This window comes from Heterocephalus glaber, unplaced genomic scaffold (genome assembly GCF_053883595.1).
Source record: "Heterocephalus glaber isolate CG9 unplaced genomic scaffold, H.glaber_assembly_v1.0 deba00001429, whole genome shotgun sequence".
NCBI lineage: Eukaryota > Metazoa > Chordata > Mammalia > Rodentia > Bathyergidae > Heterocephalus > Heterocephalus glaber.
In genome coordinates this window covers 11187254-11212312 of record NW_028258294.1, presented here as the reverse complement: position 1 = coordinate 11212312, position 25059 = coordinate 11187254, and the positions used below count along the sequence as shown (strand labels likewise).

Genomic DNA, 25059 nt, shown 5'->3' with positions numbered 1-25059 from the left:
TGCTTGCTAATTTCTGAAAATAGAATATACATGCATGCTCTCTGCCTACTTGATGACTAGTAGAGAAAATAAGGCATTACTCTCTGGAATAATCTCACTACCAAGCCAGTCTCTGAGTTTCAGGTAATTCCTTGCACCTTTTCGTTCCCTAAAATACAAGGGCCTTATGCTCCCCTTTGCTGCTAATACTGTTGCTTTGAGGTCTGCAGGCCGGTGGCCCATTCCTCAAAGACAACACTAACTGAAAAACAAACCCCACAGGTCACCAAAGTATGAAGATTCCTGCCAGCTACATGTAATCCAAAACCTCCCAATGTGTTTAAAAACAATCACTGTCTAGAGTAGAATAACATCCTCTAGCTTTATAACAGAGATTTTAACCACAGCAACAAACAATTCTGCGGCTTCTACCTTTCTTTTCTAAAGGCTAAGGAATTTGCTGAGTGTGCCAGTGGCCTCAACACGAAACGCAAGCAACCAACCAACCCTTCTGATTCTGGCAGAACTTGAAGTTTTTCCAGGGAGTAGAATGGCCCATTCAGAGAAGGAGATGCCCTGGATACAATGTTTAGAAGAGACCTGGAGAAGCCATGACATGTACCTGAAAAACACAGGCTAATCTGTTTATGAAGCCTTATATAAGGCTACTTCTGGATGAACCATGTGACAGTCCAGGCATCTGAGACCCAAGGGTGGCAAGCAATGGTACAGTCTTCTACAAACACTTGTATACAATACACACACTTGTAAAAAAGCCAACAGAAATCTCTACCGTTACACCAAAAGCATGCACAATAATAAATTTTCCCACTCTTTCCCCTAGGAATCATTATTTAAATCGGAAGACTTGAGATGGAGACTAGAGGATGAGGTTTCCAAGATTCCCAATCCTTACATGGTATAATCTTCTGAATGGGTATCAAATTTTAATTCTAACTCCTGGATCAATCTATCTATTCTAGAAAACAAATGAAATCAGTACACCATTATCTATTTAACTGAAATGTACAATGAATAACTTTAAACTTGTCTAAATTTTAACTTTGTATTGCTTACTTATAAATACCTAAGGCCAGGCATGGTGGCACAGGCTTGTAATCCCAGCCTGGGCAATTTACTGACTTAGAGAGACCCAAAAGTGGGTTGGGGATGTAGCTCAGTGCAAAGACCCTGGGTTCAATCTCTAGCAATACACACACACATACACACACACACACACACACACACAGACACACACATACACAAAGATATTATCAATGTAAACCAAAATGTTGAATATAGGCTTAACCTTTAAGGAAACAAATGAGTTCAAGAAAACACTATTAGCTCTAAATACAAAGAAATGAGTAAGCTGGTCCTTGACCTTAGGATACTATAATTTGGTCTAAGAGACCAATGTGCACAAAGCTACTCAAATTTCATTGCAGGGTAAATGCTCTATTTAAAGGCACTGTTATGGCTTGTATTTAGATGTCCTCCTAAAGCCTCATTCAGTAATAGGTGGGTCTTTTTCAGAGGTGGCTGGATCTGGAGTGTGTGATTGATTCTGGTGCAGTACTAGGATTAAGGGTGTGAGTGCTATCTGCCCCAAGGGTGGGTAGCCTAGCTACCAGATAAGCGGCAGAGAGAGGCTTGCTGCTAGTTATTGTAGTTGGTCGCTCGCTTGCTTTTGCTGTTTATTGGGTGCCATGGACTGTTTCTCCTCTCCAATGCCCCTCTGCCATGCCACCCTGCCTTGGAGCCAGCCAACTATGAACTGAAACCTCTACAAACTGTGAGCCAAATAAACCTTTCCTCCTTTAACTTCGGGTGTGCAGTATTTTGTCTCAGCAATGAGAAAAGTAACTTAGACAGGCACATAGTGTTCTTGAGGCCCAGGAGTAATTTATTAGTTCTTGTTGGCTGAGGGGAGTGATAGGGAGTGCAATGACAAGGAGAAAAAGATCTGTGAGGTGAATAGAGGAAAATGAGGAGGATGCTAATCTGCTGCAGCAGAGTAGAGGAGTGAGGGAAGATGGTGGCAGAAGCACAGGGCAGAGTCATGAAAGAGCTTTGTCTCTTTAAGGAACACACTTTGGTGTAGCTTGGCTAAGGTAAGAAGGATGAAGCTACATCCACAGTCTCAGAATCTAGCATTTATGGGGGTGTTCTTAAACTATCTCCATAGCTTGAGTGGTTCACCTCCCAACTACTACCTATACCACACTCCCTAATTACTTTCAGGGTTAGAAAACACAAAACTCTGTGTAAGTCTTGGGGTCAGGTTTCATCTTCCATTATGCAAGCCACAGGTCCCCTCCCTGCTGTAGTAGTTAGGATGAACTAGACTCAGTCCACTGAATGTTGACTGACTCTTAAGGAAACGACACAAGATGAGAGGACATTAATAAAAAAAATTGTCCATGGCAGCACTATTACCAGGAGTCCAGGAGCAGCAGTACTTGCTAGGGTGGTATTATGGTCTGGATCTGAAATATCCCCCAAGGGCTCATGTATTGAAAGTGCGGTCCCCAACGGAGCAATGATCAGAGGTGGGTCTTTCAGAAGTAAATGAATCATGAGGGCTCAGACCTCAACAGAGCCAATGCACAGACAGATTCATGATATGATGGCATTATTGAGAGGTGGCAGAAACTTCAGGAAGTACAGCTTCATTGGAGGAAGTAGGTCACTAGGGGGTTGTCCTAGGATAACTCATCCCTGGTCCTTTCCTGGCTCTTTTTTTTTCTGCCTGTTTGCCATGCAGTCAGTTGCCTTACTCCATCCACCACAAGCTGCCTGACATGATCTTCTGCCTCATCCCAGGCCTAAAGCAATGGAGCCAGCCAACCTTGGACAGAAATCTCTAAACTGCTGAGCCAAAATAACTCTTTCTTCCTTTAGCTGACTTTCTTGAGTAGTTTATCACCGCAACAAAAAGTTGATGGCCTCCATTTTCTAAGCAATCCTATTAATTTGTCAGCTGCCCAATATATTTCCAATTAATTTATCTTTTGCTTAAGCTAGCCAAAGTCACTTTGTAATGCTGACAATCACAAATCTGATAGAGAAACTCAAACTACATTAAAATAGAAGACAGATAAACAAGAAGTAGGGAGAAATTCAAGTATTATTATTCCCATATTCCACTGTCTCAAAATATTTTAATACATATGATAATTTGCTTCATTTATACTTACTAGCTTCTCTTCATTGAAAAGAAAGTTTTGTGCTCTGGGGATTTAGCTCAGTCGTTTCACCATCTGCTGTGCAAGTGCAAGGACCCGAGCTCAATCCCTGGTACCAAAAAAAAAAAAGTTTTTTGTGCTATTTTCCGTTTCTTCTTTGTAAGAGAGAATCTTTCTCATCTATATCTTGTAGTCTGAGTAACTTTGAAGATAATAATAGACCGTATATTAATGATTCTTTTATTATGTTGTTATGAAATTTTGTTTCATTTTTTCATAAAGTAAAAAAATATCTGGTAGACTTTTGTTTTTAAAAATTAATTGTCCAGACCCTCATTATATCCAGCATTTTGTTTGTATCGTAAGTATTACATGACTTAGCACCATCTGCCTTGAATTAGAGTAACTCATGTGTATTGCCCCAAGTATCCTTTGCATACACCCTTGGGAAATACTTGCCTCAACGAGTCTACCATCTGGAGAGACTTTCTGCCCTTACAAGTCTAGGAAACTTGCTTTGGCAAATACTAAATGCTAAAATATATTTTCTGGCTATCAAAAAGTCTTCTGAAGCTCCATTCTAAGGCTACTTCCTGCAGGAAGTCTCTACTCCTCCTCCCCCAAATTCTTGTGAGCCACTCAGTGCTCCCACAGCATTATATGCATATAGATGACACAATTCATATTAAAGTGCTTATATATTTATTTTTTCTCCCCCTGTTAAGCTTGTGAACTTATAACAGCAGGAATCATAACCTCTGAATCTCCAATTACTAGCAGAAATAAGACCACAGTAAGTATTCAGTGCATACTCGTGGAATCAATGAATCATTTGCATATGTTTATAGTATCAAGGTTTTCTAGTATGTAACAATAAATGTTTCAATTACATATATACGCATTTTAAAATAACCGGTTATAAACATATTCTTAATTCTACAGAATTTAGCTCAAAGGTAAGTTTGCCCATTTTAAGGCCCCTTTTAAATTACTTAAGAGATAAAGGTAAAACCTACTGGAGAAAAAAAGAAGAAAAAGCCACCTAGTGCTAAAATAGATTAATTACAAGGGTGCTGTGCTGCAGTTCAAGAAGGGCTCTGTGTATGTGACAAGTAACACTGCAGGGATTTGTAGCTTGAACACAAACCCATGTTTAGAGCGAGATGATCTTTCCTCCTCCGCAGCCCCTGTAGCAGGCAGGCTCTGCATTCCAGGAGCATACCTGGAGCAGATTCAAAGGACCATTATACTCACCACAGAAAAGAGGAAGCGGAACAGCCCCAGTCCTAACTATCACACAACCACAATGAGTATATAAAATCCTTAATAAAAGGACTTCACCTACACAGAGAAAGTAATTTTTAAATTTTGAATTTTAACATAAAATCCACAGGCTACTTGAATTTATTAACTCAAATTGAACATAGTACCATTATAATGCTTATTTCCTGTTGCTGTCTTTGGTGTGAACTTATATAAAACTAAAATATTAGAAGCACCTGGGCCGGGAATTTAGCTCAGTGGTTCCGCCGCCTGCCTAGCAAGCACAAGGTCCTGAGTTCGATCCCTGGTACCAAAAAAAAAAAAAAGTACCTAGACTCCAGAGAGCCTTTTGTTCAGATAGTTTTAATAAATAAACTCTATATTTAATTAAATCACAGAACTCTAAATGCTCCCTAATTCTATCCTGTTTATTTAGACCTTTCTAAAAATATCTCAGAAACACAGAAGCATTATTTTGGGTGGCCCTGACACACCTTGGGTTCCCGGAGAGAGAAAAATTACTACCATGTGGCCATCAATACTTAAATGTGTTTATAGCCCTGTATGCAGACAATAAGTACTTAATATTCTTTTTAAACAAACAAAATGGAAAGCATTAAAATAAGCCCCCAGACATAAAATGACAATACGTTAGCAAAATTATGCTCCTCAAAGCTCCCCTCCACCCACCCTACAAACACAGAGGAGCAAGCCAGCTTCCTTGCAAGCCCAAGGTCCTGAGTTCGATCCCCAGTACAAAAAAAAAAACAACAAGCAAAACACTTCTGACCTGCCCTGGCTTCCTCCAGCTTGTCTCTGTTGTTCCAACTTGATGATACTGGCATGTCTATCAAGCAGCTGCAGCAGCCCAGGGACAGGAACTCTATCAGGAGGCAAGTACACATTCACCCAGCTCATCAACCACTATGGGCTTGTCAACGAACTACATCATCTAAACCAACCAATATTCCCCAAGAAACCTGGTGTTCCTTTAGAAATAAAAAGCATAAATACAAATAGCAGGAGCTACCACTTACTCAGACCCTATTAGTGCAAGGATGTTATAAAAGTTGTGTTATTTAGTTTTCACCACCCAAATCCCATTTTACTGACAGGGACACTGAGGCTCACAAGGGTTAAGTAATGGCCAGAGCCACAAAAACTACCAGCAGCACAGCCACTTTCACAGCAAAACTCTTTTTACTATATCCTTTTGCCCTGCTAAGATCCCTCAATAATTCAAACTAATTCTGTATCCTTTTCTCCTAGTATTCTTACATTAAAATGAAGGAAGTTATAATGAAATCCTCATGCTTGTAGATAAAGATGTAAATTACTGGGAAAGTTTCTTTCCCTGCAAGGATGGGACAGAAAAAAATCTAGATTTATAGTGTTTGTGTTGTTTCTTACCAAAACTCTGGAGAATAGCAGCATACTCGCTGCTGCTTACCAGAACACCAGGGCAATTGAGGAAACCACCATTCCTCTTCCCTTCAACCCAGACACATATTATTTTCATGACAGTGCTTCCACTTTAATGAATCCCAAATAATAAGCTGTGTCAGAACCACCTGTGGAGCTTGTTAAAAATGTCACCAGTGGTGCACAACTATAATCCCAGCTGCTCAGGAACCTGAGGCAGGAGGATCACAAGGTTGAGTCCAGGCTGGACAACTTAGTGCCTTAGCAAGAAGACCCAGCATCAAAATAAAAAATAAAAAGGGTTGGAGATGTACTGGGTTCAGTCCCCAGTACCACACATACACGGGTCACTTCCAGAGCTAGGGGGTGTAGCTCAGGGGTGCAGCGCTTATGTAGTGTGTGTGAGGCCCCGAATTCAATCCCCAGCACCATCAAAAAGCAAACAAGCAAACAGATGCCACTTCCAAGTCCACACATTGGACCTGAAACATTGATCTTTCCCCAAGAACAGATCAGAAATGAATTTTTCTGCCCCTTTCCCCCTTTCAAGATGCTCTGAATCCAATTAAGTTTGGGAGGCTTGTACTTCTCAGGCACATAAGCTCTCACACAACACATACACACCTGAAACTGTGAGAAACTGGAATTTTGTAAACTGATCACATTTTAAAAGCCAATCAACCTGCATTAGCCCCTTTAGTCAAATTATGACTTTGTCACATAATTTGTTACTTTTCAATAATTTAGATTTAAAATCAATAGTTTCAGTACCTTATATTTTATAATTGCTAGCTTGAATGACTGGTGATGAGTACATGGCTGTTTTAATTACATCTAAAATACTGTTATAAAGGTATAGTGACAAGGTGATTATGCTAAACAATACATCTAATTCAACAACATGACAAGAGAAAGCCTGTGAAAATGTCTGGCATACTATACATAAATGATTGGTGAATCTGAATTTATAAAATCCTCAGCTGAAAATGGGGGATAATCCTCAATGAGTTAAGAGTATTTAAGTGAGTTAATGTGAACCAATACGTATTAGTTGGCTGTAGTGGCCAACTACAGCCAAACAGTTTATGTTATCTAATTACAGAGAAGGAAGACATAGAAAGTGCATTACTGATATGCTACAAACATTCTTTCATATCCCTAAGAGCTAGGTTTCAGCATCTTTGTCCTAACCAAACATCGGAATGACATGCCTGGGGTTACACATCTTGTAATTCTAAGGCTGAGAAGCAAGCTGGATGTAGACTGCTCCTCCAAAGCATTCCACAGAATCTAAATGATAAAAACACTTAGATACTTGAGATACCACTGGTCCTTATAATTCCAATGAGTTACCAGCTTTGAATTTGATTAGTAACAAAAGGCAGAATTCTTCCCTAATTTATCTGCCCATTCATTCAGTCAGTCGTTTTACAAAGATACACTATGTGACATTGAGCACCTCTCCTGGGTGAGACCATGGTAAGCCCAAGGTCCAAATCTGACCATCTCTTGGGAGAGACAGACATAAAAAGCACACAATGGCCAGACAACATCAAAATGCAGTGACAGAGGCAGGCTCAGGATAGTGCCAAGCAGCAATCAGGGACACCAGTGCCCCTGTCCACTTCAGAGCTGTGCTTAGGGCTACACCTGCCTTTTTCTCCTCTTTGACCGTATTTTGGATCACTGATGCTCCTTTAAAAGAATCTGTCACAAGCTTCAGAGTGTCTCCATAGTTCTAGAAGAATTCACCAGAATGCACATTCCAGACGAAGGTGTACAAATCACATGTAATTCACCACACATTTCAGTATAAGAATCTCTAATTTTTCATTATCCATGATTCTGAAGGGAAATTAGAAGGAAAAATGCTACAAAATAAATTTTTCTGAAGGCAGATCAACTACAGGCCTTGGGAAGGGGTAAATGGTAGTAAACAAACACTGTTGACAATTTTCTATGGAAAAGACCTTGTTCTCCTTTAGTAATCCACCCAACCCTCATAACAAGTCTAAGAGGATCATCCCCATTTCTCAGATTAGAAAACTAAGATATTAACAATAATAACGTGACCAAAATTACACAATTAGTAAGGGAGAAAAAATAATCTCGATTCATACCCAAGTAATGTGGGTCCAGAGTCTATGGATTCTACCAGAGTACTAAAAGCACTCAAATTTTAGTTTCAAAGTGCCTTTCCACTCTTAAAAAATTACTGAGGATCCGATAATCTTTTGTTTATATGGGCCAAATCTACCAATATTTATTTCTTTAGAAATTAAAAATGAAACATTATATATGTTAATTCATATAAATAATAAACCGTAACTATAAATTATGTAAAATATATTTGTGAATAACTCATTTCTGAAAAAAAGGCAATGTGAAAAGTGGTACTGCTTTATCATTTTGCAAATTTTTTTAATGTCTAGCTTAATAGAAGACAGTTGGATTCTTGTATCTGTTTCTGCTTGCAATCTGTTGCTGTATGATTTTTGATTAAAGTAGACAAAGAAGGGCCGCAGATTTAGCTCAGTGGTTCCGCCGCCTGCCTTGCAAGCGCAAGGACCCAAGTTGGATTCCCAGTACAAAAAAAAAAGTAGACAAAGAAAAGCTGGCCTCATACAAAATATGTAGTTGGTAGAAGGAGTATTTCAGTAGCCTTTGCAGATAACTGTTAGCATTCTTTGAAACTATACCAAAGTGGTGATATGGTTTAGAAGTGTCTCTATAAGGCTTATGTGTTAAGGGCTTGGTTGCTAGCCTCTGGCGCTACTGGGAAGTATTGGAACCTGCAGGAGGAAGTTGGGACTTGGGGGCATGTCCTTGGGAGGGCTATTGGGACTCCAACCCCTCTAGTTTTTCCTTTTGCTTCATGGCTGCCATGAGGTGAACAGCTGTGCTCTACCACTTGCTCCCACCATGATGTACTTGCCTTGCCACAGGCTCAAAGCAACAAGGCCAACTAACCATTGACTGAAACTATAAACCAAAATAAATCTTTTCTTAAATTAACTTATCTTGGGTATTTGTTACAATAACAGCAAACAGGCTAATATGAGTGAGAAGTAACTGCAATGTGAAATAGAAAACCCTATCAGTAGTCTTTTCCTGACCACCACTCTATATCCTATTACATTAAAATTGACTGGCCCATCTTTCACTTTGAAGGAAGCTTTTTTTCTTTATAAATGCAAGATTTTGTAGCATTACACACTGGTCATTTGGAAAATAGTGACTCACTAAGTAATGCAGATCATCCATACATTGAAACATTTCAAGTATATAATGAAATTACATTTGTTAATATACCGTGGATTTTGATAATCAGAAAAGTGTTTTAGACACTAAGAAGCATCAAGTTTACGGTAGCAAGTTTGAGTTTTCCAAAATTGCAAAATTCAACTTTTAATAGAAAGCTTGAGTTTTATCACTGGCAGCAAATAGTTGAAATGACAAGTCCCCTTTATCCATTCTTAATTAAACAGCTTCCAATACTAAACTTAGTCAGTTGTCCTCACAAGTAAATATGATTTTCCATGAAAAAAAGCATCTAGTTGATATCTATCCCTCACCTCCATCATACAAGTGCTTCTCAGTCTGCAGCAGAAGCACTTTACTTGTGTTTCTCATTTCATCACACAGGATATTAAAAGAGTACTCAAGTCTAAGATTTAACACAATCATTTATACTGCTTCAACTATAACAAACTTAAGGAATTTTTTTTTTTAGTTGTTGAATGTGTGGGGTACTTTTTGCAATCTGGTGCTACCATCTTGATTCATACTAAGGGACCAGCCCTGTTATCCATAATTACTTTTGCACCATCAGCCGCTAATGTCAACACAGTGAAAGTAGTGTGTGGATGTGTTAGAATTATTATGAAAGTAGTTTTCAGGTCGCAGACACTCTCTCCCAAGGTTCCACAGACTATTCTTTGAGAAACACTGTTCTACATTTCACAGCCTCTTTCATGGAGAAAGTCCAGAAGATATAAAATTTAAGGAGAACTTAAGGAGGAAAATGCTGAAAACCAAAGCTGAGGGTGGTGAGTCATCTCTCTGTCCTGGCAAAGGAAGATGCCTTGAGTTCCTGGAAATCAGTGAAACCTAAAGAAGAGAGAGGCCCTTTGATGTAAAGCACTGCTGAGTTCGCTTTGTAAAATGAATAGACCCCTGTTGATTAAAGAAAGTGCATCTGAAGACAGAAAGCTGCCCACCTAGAAAACACCTGCACATGAAGGCACCTTCTTGCCTGGAGGAATTTTTATTAAAGGGAGTACAAATCAACAATGAGCATTTCACTAGGGGGGAAAAAGTCTCCATGATATGACATTTAGGGTGGGGACAAAGAAAATGTAGTACCTTGTCAAGCAGGAAGCCTGGACAAATGGAAGTATATTAAAACATAATGACAGAAAAGGAAAGAAGGTGATGTCATCAAGCCAAAAGACCAATGAATTAGAAAGATTTAAAGAATAACAAAGATAACAGAGAAAATATCCACTGCATAGGAAGAAAGGATGAGTCATGTTTTTGTTTTGTTTTGGCAAATCTGCTTCTTAATGTAAGAATCCAGGCTTTACCATTGATTAGCTATGTGAACTGGAGCAAATGATTTAATTTCTTGGAGCCTATGACCTTAGCAGTAAATATGAAGAACACCTAAGACGTGGGCCTCTCATAAAGATTAAAGGCAATAATGGAGGGCTATGAACAATGTCCCAGCACACAGTAAATGCTCCCAAATTTTAGGTTCATTTCATTAAAATAGGAAATGGAACAGGAATTATTACCACAGTAAAATTCATGTTTCAAGAAATTATCAAATCAGTGTTTTTTTAAAATAAAAGCAGCAAGATGCTCTCACACAGATGAAGAAGTTCAGAGTTCTGTTCAGATCAAACTATTCCACTAATTGACAGACCACTACATTTTCAATTCTCTAAGAATTTAGAATGAGGGAAGACCTAAAACACATAATTTCCCTGAAAATAAGTTTAATACTGTGGTCCTACTACTAAAGACCAAAATAAGACTACGTGGGATTATTCAAAGCTCCCAAGTTATGAAGCTACCTTATCTTGCAAGTCAAGGAATAGGTGGGCATGAAGAATGTATCAGAAACCAGACTCTCACCTGAATATCCCTTCGCTGCCAAGGTGGCTGCATCTGTAGAGAATGACCAAGGGTCAGTCATGGTAGGGGGCAGAGGAGATTTGCCTCATGTCCTGTGTTTGTTACTTTTCTATCGTTGCTGAGATAAAATACCTGACACTCAAAGGTAAATGAAGAAAAGTTTAATTGGCTCACAGTTTGTAGAGGTTTCAGTCCATAATCAGCTGGCTCCAAAGCAAGGTGGCTTGGCAGAGGAGAAACAGTTTATGACAGCCAGGAGGTACCAAAGCAACAAAGGAAAAGCCACAAGGGAACCTTACCAGCATCTTCCTGCCCCTTGTATCTTATTCAGACTACTTAGGGTAGGTAGCACTCACGCCCCTAATCCCAGTGCCTTCGGGCCTAGCCCCACCATGAATCAATCACATACTCTAGATTCAAACACCTCCGGAAAAGCCTGAGGCTTTGTGGGGACATCTAAACACAAGCCATAACACATCCTGAGCATTACAAATAAAAACACTCTTCTCTCCTGGCACCTTTGTACCACAACTTTTGTCTCATTTCACCTGTGGCATAATGGGCTGACAGTCAAGGTGTAAACTCCAAGTCTCTGCATTAATGCAGTGATCTTCCCCTTTCATTGATGATATGAGGCGGGGGGGGGGGGGGACCCCTCTTTACTTTTACTACCAAAAATGAAGGAAAGACTATTCTTTCAGGATCATAGCATCTGTGGCAGTTTAAGGCCTACTTTGACCTCCAAAAACACTGAGTCTTTCAATAGCCTAGTCAAAAAAGATGACAAACAAAAAACAAAACAAAACCAAAAAAACCAGGCTGATAACAGTTGACTAGGAAACCCACTGCAACATTACTCCAAAATCCTGTACAACAGATAACTGAATAACCCTTCCAGGTCAAGGATTTTAAAATTGACTTACAATAATTCTCTGAAAAAAAAAATTGGAATCACATTAATTGAGATTTTAAATAATGATCTGAACCATCAAGAGAAAGTTACATTCGGCAAGAGGTAAAGGAATGAAGAGGGGGCCAATCTTGCAGAGAATGGCCACCAAAGATATTTTTCCTCAACTAGATAGAAAATTCACATCTCCAGAAGAATGCAGAATCCAGGTAGTCCAGACAGCTGAGGACTTATTTTGTGTTAAATTTCTAATTATTTTGCTGGGAATGGTGGTGCACACCTATGATCCCAACACTCAGGAGGCTGAGGCAGGAACAATTTCTGTCCTGTTTGCTGGAACCTGGAACCCTTTGCCACTAAGATTCAGACTAGCCTAAATCTGTAAGGATCTCCCATCAGATCCCTGGGAGAATCTTATGGGTAAACATCCCTAGATTTCCTAAATCTGGAAAGGCAACTTCTAGACATTCTGTGCTGTAGACCTAGCCTTCAAGTCATCCCAGCCCAGGTGCCAGAATATGTGAGTCTAGTCCCAAATGATCCAGGCATCCCTACCCCAATTTTTGTTCCCCTGAGGTCCCAGGGATGATAGGACAGAGACAGGCCATCTCTGCTGTGACCTAGTGGATGTCCAGGTTCACAGCATAATAAAATGTTGCAATAGGTAACTATAACAACCATGATAGCTAGCACATAGGTTTCAAGTTTCATGTTCTTAGAGACTAGTATGTAATCCTTATAACTATCTTTGGAGGTAAATGTCATTATGATCCCTACTTAATGTATGAGGAAACTACTTCACAGAGAGGTTAAGTAATTTACCCACAATTATAAAGCCAGTGAGTGACACAGGGACGATGTGAATACATGTTTCCAGCTCTGGCATCTTAACCATTAAATTTCACAAATAATTACTGAAACCTGAAAAATATATACAAAGAACACAGTATGACTAGCCCATTAGGCTCACCTCAACCATTAGCAAGACCACACTAAATCCTACTCTACAGATTTCCAGAATGAGATACACACACTTCTATTGATTCCTTGGTTGCTCTGTGCCTTCCGTATCTTCTGTCTCTATATTTTGCCACCCTCTCTAGCAAGGGACTCTTTCATGTCTCTAAAAGTCATGGTATCTGTAATTTAAGTCCATTGCCTCTTACTAGGTTCAAAGCAAGATAAAATATTTGAAAAGGCAGTTACAAATCATTTCTTGGCCCTCTCTTCTCAGAAAAGACTAAAGCCCTATTCATTTGCATTCCATTTTCTAGCATCATACTATATTATATTCCTTTTAGAATATAAATTCCACAAGAATAAAGGATATAGACTCCACACCTAGTCTGATACCTAGCAAATGACAGACCTCAAATAACAGAGGTACAAACTATATCCTTCTATCACATCCTCACCAAGTTCTCCACCTCAGTGTGGACTTGCAGATTTTACTGAGCATTCAGTGCTTCTGGATCCAAATCTGTCTAATCTATATTCTGTACAAAAACAAGAAATATCATGCTCTCTAGTATTTAGCATGTACCTTCCTCTCTAAGAGAAACTGAATATTCCAACTACATTCAATTAGCATATTGATTGCTGCCTTTAAAAACTACTAAATTTAATACTACAAAATTTATAAGCAAACTTAATTACACATAACCTATTTTGTGTTCCTAAACTAATAAAATGATCCTAGCCATTTATATCTTATAGCAATATAAATACAAACATAAATATTTGTATTTATTCCAATTTTTTCTCCAATCTGCTGGAATTTATTTTCGAGAAAGTTGAAGAAATTTCAGAATTCAGGAATATATTATGTCTCAAATTGGAGCTAAGAAAATCCACATCTCAGAGTAGACCTTCTATACACTGCATTAATAATTTTTTTATGTACACTTCATAAAAGCAAATCTACATGTCAACTAAGGTGAATTTATTCACCACTGTTCAAGCTCCCTAACAATTATTTTTTATCTTACCAGGCCAGTCAATTCCATGGGAAGATAAATCCAATCAGATTATGTGTTTTAAGAAACCTGCTATACAAAACTGACTCCCTCATTATTCTCAAGGTCTTTGAAATAGTTTTGCGATGCTTTTTATATTACATTTCAGGTTTCTTAATTTAGGCTTGTGTTTTCCGTAGGCATTTTCCTTGACTCTTCCAGATAAAGGACTGTTAGCCATTTCTCTTGAGAACAGGCTAGTTTTGTATGTGTTCAGCAATGAATTGAATGTTGAATGCTGTGCAGTATATCCCTCCCATGATTCTGAAAAAGTACATTTCTACTCTGTTTGCCCTTAAATCTTTCAACTTTTCCCCACATTACCAAGTGAACAATTAATTTCCAGTGATACTTAAGGACTAGTCCCTGGGCAAACAGGATCTTACCAGGGAATTTCATGCTCTCTCCTTTTCCAGTGCCCCCAGATAGACAGGATTCTCAGAGTCCTTCAGAGTCCAGCCCATGTTAGGAAGGAAGAGACCTCCTTCACAACTGCTTCCAGGGGCCACATTCCTAGGTCACATCACCCAGGGCCACCCTTACAGCTGAGAAGCAGCAGCTGAATGTGAGAGGTCTCCTTCCTCCCTGGCACTTGGCCACAGGATATGTGCACAGCCCCAGATCCTTCAGGGGAAGCAGAGTGAGCCTAGAAGATAAGATATCTATCATCCTTGTCTTGCTCAGCCAGTTCTGAAAAAGGTGGAGGAAAAAGTGGGAGGCAGCAGAGAAATGAAGGAAGCACAGAATAGACAAGTAGAGATGTGAGAGGAAAGAAGTAGGAAGGCCTGTCGTGAGTGGTTATCACACAGAGAAGTTCAGGAGTCAGGTAATAAGCACTTAAATCAGTTGGATTACAGAGGCATGCAAACAAAGAGAAGGTATGCAGAAGTATTTCAGAGGTCAACCACAAGGACTGAGAGACTGGATGGATGTAGGGAGGACAAAGAGTGGCTCTTTACAGTTTACACAATGCTTTCAGGAGACAACAGGATAGTGCAGAGTGTAATACTATTAAAGCATGCCCAAACACTGGGGAGATGAACAGGAACCAGTTCCCATCTCTTGTTGATCAAGACTGGTTCAACAGTGGAACAGACTCAGAGCGGAAGCATCCGGGCTGCCCTTTGATGATCTCCAGGAAAAGAACCTGTCAGTCTGACTACACCTCAGTATTTCTATTTGCTTCTCTCAAGGGCCATCAGATCCCTGGGAGAATCTTATGGGTAAACATCCCTAGAAACAGAAACCATCTCTTGATAATGGCCTGGTAAGCTCTGCCCCGGCACAATTCAGATGCCATGTGGACAGGGCGCACCCCCCAACCCCGCCCCACCTGCCAAAGAAATGAACCAAATGAAACAGAAATGGTACAATGAGGTTCGGGCTAACAGAGCATTCACTCCACGGTATTTTCTCCCCATCAGGTCACACCAGACTTTCAAAGGACAAGTGGTATCCTTATGCCATCATTTAATCCAAGGAGTACTGCCATCGGAAAACAAGAGGCAATCTCCCTGGCCAAAGATATGGAGGAAATGATGGAAATGGTTATTGCTTGAATTGTGGTTAGTATGTCTGAAGTTTTAGTTTTTCATTAATTTCAATAGCTACAGGTGATTAGTGGTTAGTATGAAATGTGCAAGTCTAGATCTTTAAAAAGTAGATATGAACAGATCACATCTATCCTAAAGTGCCTGGGGGGAAAACTGCTTAGGATATTTCTCTACTGCAAGAAACTGAGTCTCTCAACATTCCAGTATCTGCTCAAATGATTTTCCAGCACTGAGCTCTTTTTTGGTATTACACATCCCCAGTGTGCTTCTAAAGCATCCAGTTTGAAATGTCCTCAAACACCTTAGTCTAACTGTCCATCCACTTCAGAATCTTTCTCCATCACGTTCCTGCTGATTTCTATGCAATCATTACCATGTGTGCCCTTAGCATCAGGAGACAGTCTACTCCAAGTCCAAAGACACTTGCATCAAGTAACAAAAACTATTTTGCACTCTGCTTTAGTTCTTATACAGGTCTTTCATACTCATTGTTTCATTTAAATATCAAAATAACCTTAAGTATTTAGCAAATACATTTATTTTATAAAGACTACATGGCTTACCCAAGGCAATATGGCTTTTCTATGGTAGCCAGACCCAATCTTAGAATATCTTCCAAGTAGTGAGAGATAACTGAGAGTGAGAAAGAAGTGACTACAAAAGAGTGAGTCACAGAAGAGTGATTAGAAGTGAGAATAGAGTGACATACAGCAAATAATCACCTTAGAAACCAATCCATCTCAAACTCAATCTTTTACAGATGAACAGCCTCAGTTCTACAGGGTAAGCACCTCAAAGTCACATACTGTATGGTTTTGTTTGTATAGTGCTATCAAGGAGACAAAATTATAGATGTGGTAAAAAGATAGGCATTCCTAGCATTCAAGGACAGAAGGGCTGGAGGAAAAGAAAGTGGGTATGGCTATGGTGGGCAGCACCAGGGAGATCCTTAAAATGATAGACTACTTCTGTATCTTCATTTTAACAGTGGTAACATGGATCTTCACCTGTGAAAAATTGCATTAAAGTATACAAACACAAACAGAAATGTGTGCATGAAGAGCTGGTGAAATCTGAATATGCTCTGAGTATTCTATCTCTTCCATGTCCTGGTTCTGCTATTATAATGTGGTTATGTAAGATGCTACTACCAGTGGGGGGAAAATGGGTGAAAGGTACACAGGACCTCTCTACTATTTTTGCAACTTCCTATGAATGCAGATCATTTCAAAATGAAAAGTTAAAAGAAAAATAAGTAACCTACAGACATTTTACTCAAAATGGCAATCAAAAAAAAGTATATAGCCGTAATACTGACCAGTGAGGTACCAAACACAGATTTAAACACACACTATAAGGCAATGACTAGTTTTAAAAAGTTATCTCCAATTCTGCGGTATCTTAACAGAGATATATTTCCTAACACTTGACTCTCCCATTCCACCCAAAAAGGAAGTGCCTCATCTGTGAGTTCCTCTGAGAGCCCAGGAGTTCTGACCTGAAGGTAGCCTAAGATTTCACAAGGGCTGGTCTCAAAGATGGAGTCAAGGGTTTCAGAGGTGACAGGAGCCTGGTGCCAACACAAAAGCCCAGGAGCAGAAGTAGCCTCCTTGCAGCAAAGCAGTGTACTGACCTACCACGATGGCTAGGATTTACATTGTGCCTCTCCTCCGAGACAAAACAAAGTCAAACCAACAAAATTTTAAAAAACAGAATCACTAGGCAAACAAACAGAATAACCTCAACAACCTCAGACAACAATTTCCAACAAACCTTGTAATCAAATATGTCTTCTTGCTTGACCTCCATGCCACCCCTTGCTTTTCAAGGATCCCATTACCTACTGAGTTTTTGGTCATAAGAATCCTCCAAAACTAGTAAAAAAAACAAGGAGAAAGATTATTTAAAACACTGTAAAAATTCTTGACCTGAGCCTCCATATGCATTTAAAGCACAGATAGCCACAACACATAAAGAAAAAAAAATGTCAACGTGGGTGAATTTTGCATCAGAAATACTAATGGGTTTTACAAAGTATAACTTATTAGCCTGGAAAATCAGATTTTCAGTAGTACTTCCCTTGTTTCATGTCACTATTTTTTTAAGTCTTGTGTAATACAGTATAGTATCATTTTAACATTTTGAAAGCATTTTCACAAATGACTATGAAGAAATACAGCACAGTACCTAAAGGTTGTGCTCTGCCACAGAACTCTCACTCAGACCCCCATCTAATTTCAATTAGTTTGGCTGTTGTTCCCTCAGGCGCTGGGTCCACTGGGCTCCACGGGGGTAGACATCAAAAAGAACAGAGCTCTACCCACAGAAGTGCCAGACTAACTGGCCAGGGGCAGACGCTCTCAAGTCTAGTCAGAACAGTGCCTTCCCATAAAACCATCCACATTTCTGCATCCATGTGCTTTTCTTAACGACAGCACTTTAAAATCTCATTTAAACCAAATGTCATCCATTATCTTCCATGAAAAGATATATATTTAAGTGCTTTGATCTTCACATAGCCTTTAGTACATTAGCATTCTTCATCTTCCACCATCTTCACAGAAACTAAGAGATCCACACTTCTGTGCGTTTTAAAAAGAAGGGGAATAAAGAGGGGAGCTTACATAGGTAGGACCTTCCCTCCCTCCCGTCCCCCTGCATGTTTATAAGGCTTTCCCTGTTTGTCTTGAAAAGTATATCACCCAATAGCAAAAGAATGCCCATTCAAGATCTAAACCTTCTCCCCCTCCTCAGGCCACCAGGCACCCACGAGGGGGGGGGGGTTCTGGAGCTCTTCTACTCTATGACCTATTCCTTTCATTCTGATCAAATCAGTGCTTCCTGGCCCTTTACTTCCCTTCAAAACTGTTCATATAGTTGTGGGAACTGTACATTGTTCTCATAAGCAGTGTTCATAGTAGATACCCTGTAAAGCTCAGAATATAGCTCTAGAAATCTAGTAAGTAAATGTTACTTTCCTCCAGATTCTTTAAGAACTTGCAATCCACCTAAATGGTGAACCTGAGTTTGACAAACGCAGCTGCCTGGGTCCAGGAGCAGTAGACAGCCAGGAGAAATCTTAGCCAGTTTGGCAGGGACACACAACCCCGTTTTGGAAGTAGGGAACCATGACTGTTCAATATGTCAAGCCCTGGATTTTCGCTCCCCAAAAAGGAAGGAAATTCTCTGCCACTGTAGCTATTAACTACTGTGGTTTTATTTGCTTATGGTGAGCAAGTTAATGTAATGGGTAGTCAAAAGCATCTTCAAGGTATCACAAATGGCTCTCTTGATCCTCTGTCCTCACCAAAGCCAAGGACTTTTATAAGCAATCGAACACTCAATTTTCATAAATGCTTCAGAGGAGCAACCGTGTGGACACAGGATAAGGGGGCTGAGGACCAAGGGGACAAAAGATTCAGTCCAAACAGAAAAGCTTCAGGAGGCCACAGAATCAGCCTCCCACCTCTCCCTAACGAAGCCCCAGTCTAGATGATCCACCGAGTGAATAGCATTTGGCATTTGGAGACAATGAACCCACACAGAAGACAAAAAGGCAAAGAACTTCGAACAAAAAACGAAAAGCATACGTCTTCCCAGTCACCAAGAACGTGAAGAAGAAAGCTAGGCAAGGCGAACCGAGCACGGGAGCTGCGGGAGAGACCCGGGACCCCGGGTGGGGTTCTGTAGGGGAAACCTGGAAAGGGAAGCGAGAGCTCAGTCCAGGTGTAGGAGGCCTCGAGGTGCGCGCCAAGGCTTGGCAGTTCGCGGGCCGGTCCTCCAGCACCGCTGCCTGTGGGGCACGTTTAGCCCCCGCCCCAGCGCAGGGCCCCGGCTTCAACCGGCTGTCAGAGGCCGACTTGCCAGTCTCCCTCCGGCCACAAATGCCACATTCCAAGAAAAACCAGTAACCAGTTCTACTTGGAAAGTTTAAACCCCCAGCCCCCAGTCACATTCTTTCAGAGGCTGCACCACAGGCTAGGGAAAGCTAGATCTAACTCCAGGTTTGTCAAAGAAACTTGTCCGGGGAGAACAAAGGAGGAGCGAAGCTGCTAATGCATTCTAGCCTCGGGGTCCGAGTGCGACCCCTTCACCGCCCCACCCTCCGAGTCAAATCCTGCGGCCAGGCGGGAAGGGCCCGGAAGGGTCGCCGGAGTCCTTCGGCGGCGGTGTGCGCCTTTGTCTCGCGCGGGGGGGAAGCGGCCACCGGACACCCCCTTCCGCCCCCTCCCTCGGCGGCCAGAGACCCGCGCTCGGGCGCATGTGGAGGAGTCAGGCCCAGCGGCAGCGCCCCTCCAGAGGACCAGCCCCGCATCGGGGGCGCGCCCGCACGCCAGCACCCCGAGCCCAGGCGGATCGGCGCAAGTTCCCGGTCTCTAGCGGGTCTCGGGACGGCGCGGCGCTGAGACCTGGCCGGTGGGTGCCGGAGAGCTGGAGGGGGTCAAGAGCCCAGTTCTAGTTCTCTTCCTCTCTCTCAACTAGCTGGGTCCCTTGGCGGACACTCCCGGGCCTGAGAGCCCCATCAGTTGCCCCAGTCGCAACGTGTGGAGCCGGCCGGGCCGACCTGAGCACCCGGTCCCAGGAGGAGACCCCGGCCTGGAGCAGCGGGAGCGAGGGAGCACCGGACGGCTCGGCCCTTCGCTTGGGAGACTTTGGGGGCGCCCTCCTGCACCCACAGTGGGGCTGGTTACCTTTCACCGCAGGCTCACAAGTTCCCCGGCGCAACTTTGCCCTCCACATGAGGCGAGCATGGCTAGTTCAGTCCCGCGGCGGGGGAAAGGCAGCTGCTGGGCATGGCATGGGGCAGCTCGGGGAAGTGGCGCCCGACAATTGGCCTCATTCACATGGGAAAGAGAGAAATGTCAGGGCTTTGCTTCAGCCCCAAACCCGACGACCGCAGCTGGGTCCTAGAGCGTCCCGCGCGCTCTCGCCACCGTCCGCGCGCCCCGCCGGGAAGTCGCCCCGGCTCCCCGCTGTAACCCTACACCCTACCCCCGCCCCGCGCCCGCCGCTGGGCCCTAGAGCCCGTCTTCAGCCTCCAGCCACCCCGCCCCGGCCCGCGAGATTGCCAGGCTGAGATTGCCCTAGCTCGAGCTGACGTGTCTCCCTGAGACTTCGGAGGGCTACAGCCTCCCTCGCTTTGTCCCCAGCCGCGTTTTAATTCGTGCCTCACCAGTTGTCTTTCCTTAGATTTTTGTCTTCCTTCCCACCAGGCCAATTCATATCTAATTCTGGTTCCAGATCTGTCCCCCAAACCCAGGTTAGGTTCTGCTTAGCATGAGATTTTTTCTTATGTGAAATTTCCGGGTGGAAAGTGACCACATTTTTTTCTCAACATTTCCCAGGCCCTAGTGCTTTCAACACGCGCTGGGATTGGGCGACAAGCTGCTAGGTACTCTGCTGGCAAAAGGGCCAAAACAGACATTATAATGCCACAATTGCAGAGCCAAACATCCGGTGGCCACAAATTCTCTCACTGCCCTTATCTGTCCAGTAGACAAAGAATGTGACTCTGGGAAAATGTTTCTGATTCTACCCCACTTCTTAAATCAAGCTGCACTAAGCAACACTCCTCACCCACCTCGTTATACTGTATTATACTGGCTATCCTCCCAACATCTGCTCTGGGGTGCCAGAATCGGTCCCACCCCACTTTTGCCTGGCTTTGTGGGGTAGCTCTGCTGCTCGGTTGAGAGAAAGCCGGGTGAGGTGCAGTTGCTGCCCACTGTGTGAGCAGGGGAGTACACCCATACTTCTTTATCTTGAGTTCCTCTCCTCTCTGCATTCTCACTAGGCCAGGAATCCAGGATTCTTCCCTGGATTGTGACAATTGCCTAACTAACTTGCCTGCAACTTTACCCCTCCAGTCAATTCTGATGCGTTTGTGTGTTCTACCTGACTGTTCTGATTCCCCTGAAGGCCCTTTTCTTCAGTAACCTCTGTTCTCCACATAGAACCCAAAATACAATCACTTAACAATTATTTATCAAATACCTACTCCATTTAAGTCATCTACCCCAGTACTTAACAGCACACAAGTGAAATTTACGGCAGCTCACCAGTCCTTGCAGATATGTTACCCATTTAAGAAAACAAGACAGGCAAAAGGGGAAAGCAACAACGCAGGAGATGGCCGGGAGAGACAGCAAAAAGGATGGGGTTTCTGCAGGAGAAAGGAGAGCCTGGGAAGGAAATGGTGTTCAGATACAGCAGGAAGGGGAAAGGGCAGCAATGGGCAAGCAGAGGCTGAGCCAAGTGGGAACTGACAAGGTCTCAGTGCTTGGGAAGGAAATGTAAACAGAAGGAAGGATTTTTAGGAGAAAGGAGGAAAACACATGGGGAAGGCAGAAAAATTAAAACACAAAAATGTAGACCTGGGAGGAATAGGAAAAATTATCGATCAGATCTCACATTTGGGTCCTCTGTTGAATGACTTGCCCAATGTTACAGAACAAATTTAGTGGGAAAGCCAGGTAGAATTGACTTCCACCTTGGTATGTTTTTATTACATATTGTAAACCCTGTGTAGCAATTTAGGAGCTGATAGTATATCCTACAGGCAACAAGAGAACTGCGGATTTACTGATTTACCCAGTATTTGTATGAAATTAATATAGACTGGAGAAAAGTTAATGAATAGAAAAAGAGAGAAAGAAAGAAGCTAAGTTACATATTCCAATCCCCTCTCCTAGGTACCATCCTATAACCTACGTGGTAGTAGAGTTTACAAGCATTACCTCTAGAACAAAACAGGCATTGACTGAATCACAGCTCAGCCACTTACTCTCTGTGTGACCTTGGGTGAGTCATCCTACTTTTCTAAAACTTACCATCTTCTATTGTAAGATGATGAACACAGCAACAAGTCTCCCAGGTGGTTGTAATGACTGAATAGAGTAATGAATGTAAAATGCTTAGTACAGTGAATTTAAGTACTGAACTTATATTTGCTAGGAGTATTTCAGCTAACCTCCCAATAGCCCTGTGAGATAAGGAGACAATCTGAGGTAGTTGCAGGAAGCAATGACGTGAGGTTGGGATAAAGAGACAGAAAGAAAAAAAAAAGAAAAGAGAGAGAGACAGAAAGAAATAGATATCATATCTTAGAAGATAACAAATAACTGGAAGCAAGATAGCAACTCTTTGAAGCAAGATTTCATTCTTCTTGGCTATTATCAACAAATCAAACAGTAACAGATGCTGATAAGGCTGGGGGGGGCTTCTACATTGTTGGTGGGAATGTAAACTAGTACAACCTCTATGGAGATCAGTATGGAGATTCCTCAAAAACTAAAACTAGAAATTCCATTGGACCCAGCTATTCCCCTTCTAGGTATCTTTCCAAGAGAGTTAAAGACATCCTATTACAGACATGCATCCTTGTGTTTACAGCAGCACAACTCATAAGAGCTAAATTTTGGAAGTGGCCTGAATGTCCATCAACAGATGGATGTATAAAGGAAATGTGGCATTTATACACAATGGAGTACTACTCTGCCACACAGAAAGTTCAATTTGAGTCCTTTGTAGGAAAATAGATGTACCTTAAGACCATAATGTTAAGTGCAATAAATCAGACACACAAGCTAAATATTGTGTAGTTTCTCTTCTATGAGAAACCCAAATTGTAAAGAGCAAAATAAAAAGTAATAAAAAATATGGAGATAAGTCCTTTGCAAAAGGGAGGGGACCAAGAGATGGAAGGAGGAGAAAGAAGGGAAAGGAAGGGCGTGAAAACAATAATTAAGATGTGTTATGTACATGTACCAACTTCCCACAAAGAATGTAATAATGACGCACTGCAAAAGTACCAATAAAAATTTTTTCTTAAAGAATTTCATTTTTTTCATTGACTAGATGGTTATCTTGGGGAAAAGAACAAAGAAATCAAGTTAACTGAATTTCAGCCCAAGTCACAGGGGAATACGTTCCTTACTTGGAAGAATGGGTCACTGGACCAACAATGGAGAAGGGGAACTAGTTGGAGAAAGATGTTGAGTGACTGTCTTCTGGGTAAGAAGTTGAGGATGGATTAAAAAAAGAGAGAATGATGAAGCTGTGAAGATCAGTTCATGTGAATGCCCACAAATGAAAAATGTGGAAAGAAGAGGCTAGAAACGTAGGAAGAGCTGAGGAAACTTAAAAGGCGTGGAAGCAAGAAAGTGTTAAGATGTTGATCCCTCTCTCTGATGCTATAGATTCCTAGACTTCCTATAAAGTGCTAGGCCTTGCTTGTAGGCATAAGAATCTTCAGAGTAAATCAGGCAGACCTAGCCTGCACTCCCTAAATGGTTGCCAAGTAATCAAATTCATAGAAGTTGAGGGGGAAAGTAATGCTAGATGCCCTTCCCATGGCTTAATTTCCTCAATTGCTAACAATCTCAACACCGGATTCAGAAAATGAATACTGTTCTACACCAAAAACATCCAAATTGGGCCGGGGATTTAGCTCAGTGGTTTCGCTGCCTGCTGTGCAAGCGCAAGGACCCGAGTTCGATCCCCGGTACCAAAAAAAAAACCCCCAAAAATCCGAATTAATTGCCCAGAAACTAAGGCCTAAAAATAAGACTTCAGATATGACTAGCAAGAGGTTATCAATAACATTTTACAGCATATTTTATGGCAGCTTCTGATGCCTGGTTTAAGCCAAATAGAAACAAGACACACTTTCAAATAAAAACTGAATGCAGCTTCACTAGCAGCAAGGTCTGCAATCTGTGCTCTTTTGGATCTACACTCTTGCTCCAATGGTCAGCATCCTTTCTCAGATGACCCAAGTTGTTTCTAGCCCCTAAGGGAGTTAGAAAGGTGAGAGGTCTCTTTGAGGACGCTTTGGAACAGTCTTTAACTCCAAACAAGACAGGTACCAGGATGGTCCCAAAAAGCACAGAGACAGAAAGAGGAGAGAAGGAACAGGAGTATCCAGATGGAGGTGAATGAGCCCAACCTTCAAGCAAGCCCTGACCTCTAGTCCCGGTTGGTTCCACCTGTTTCCAGACATGGAGAGTAACAGTGCAAACCTTGTCTTCCAGTCCTACAAAGCCAGAATAATGGCAGTTACCTCTGAGGTTTATTATAAGGATTAAATGAGATAGCACACAAGGGGTGATCAGAATATACAGTGTTTAATTTTTTTTTTTAATTTATTACAGCAAAAGGCACATTGCCATTAGTCCCCCTCAAAATATCCTTCCTCCCTTCAAACACACTTCTTTGAAGCAAGGGAAGTGTTTTCAGTGGAATTAGTCACAATGTATCTTTTGCTATAACATATCATTGTTATTTTTTAGTTTTTAGTTTTTTTAGTTTTGGGGACGGGATTTTGCTATGCAGTTCAGGCTGGCCTTGAACTCACTATATAGCCCATGGTGGCCGCGAACTCATGTCGATCCTCCTGCGTCAGTCTTCTGAGTGCTGGGATTACAGGCATAAGCCACCACGACTGGCTTATACCTTTTTTTAAAATTTAAACATTGGTTGTATTTTTGGATCATATATATCAAGAGCTGGGCACATCTTAGGAATTCAGGAAAAGCTAGAAACCCTGTCCTTTTCCTTCAGTACTTTGAAATATCAAAGACATTAAAATA

General features: G+C 41.6%; 1 protein-coding gene across 7 annotated transcripts in view; it reads right to left on the bottom strand.

The window, feature by feature from the left end:
- The window catches only part of Amotl1 (angiomotin like 1), a 179409-nt gene that overhangs the window by 88502 nt on the left and 65848 nt on the right, over positions 1 to 25059 (bottom strand). For 2 of the 7 annotated variants that reach the window (XM_004838052.3, XM_004838053.3), the window contains exon 1: positions 20161 to 20421. The exons of 3 other annotated variants lie outside the window; for them this stretch is intronic. In XM_004838052.3, coding sequence (XP_004838109.1) covers positions 20161 to 20209 — 49 coding nt within the window. In that variant the 5' untranslated portion in view covers positions 20210 to 20421. Of the gene's footprint in view, positions 1 to 3179; positions 3277 to 5220; positions 5314 to 20160; positions 20423 to 25059 lie in introns of those variants that run through there. 2 more of the 7 variants (XM_021252673.2, XM_087212304.1) reach the window with 2 other exon arrangements.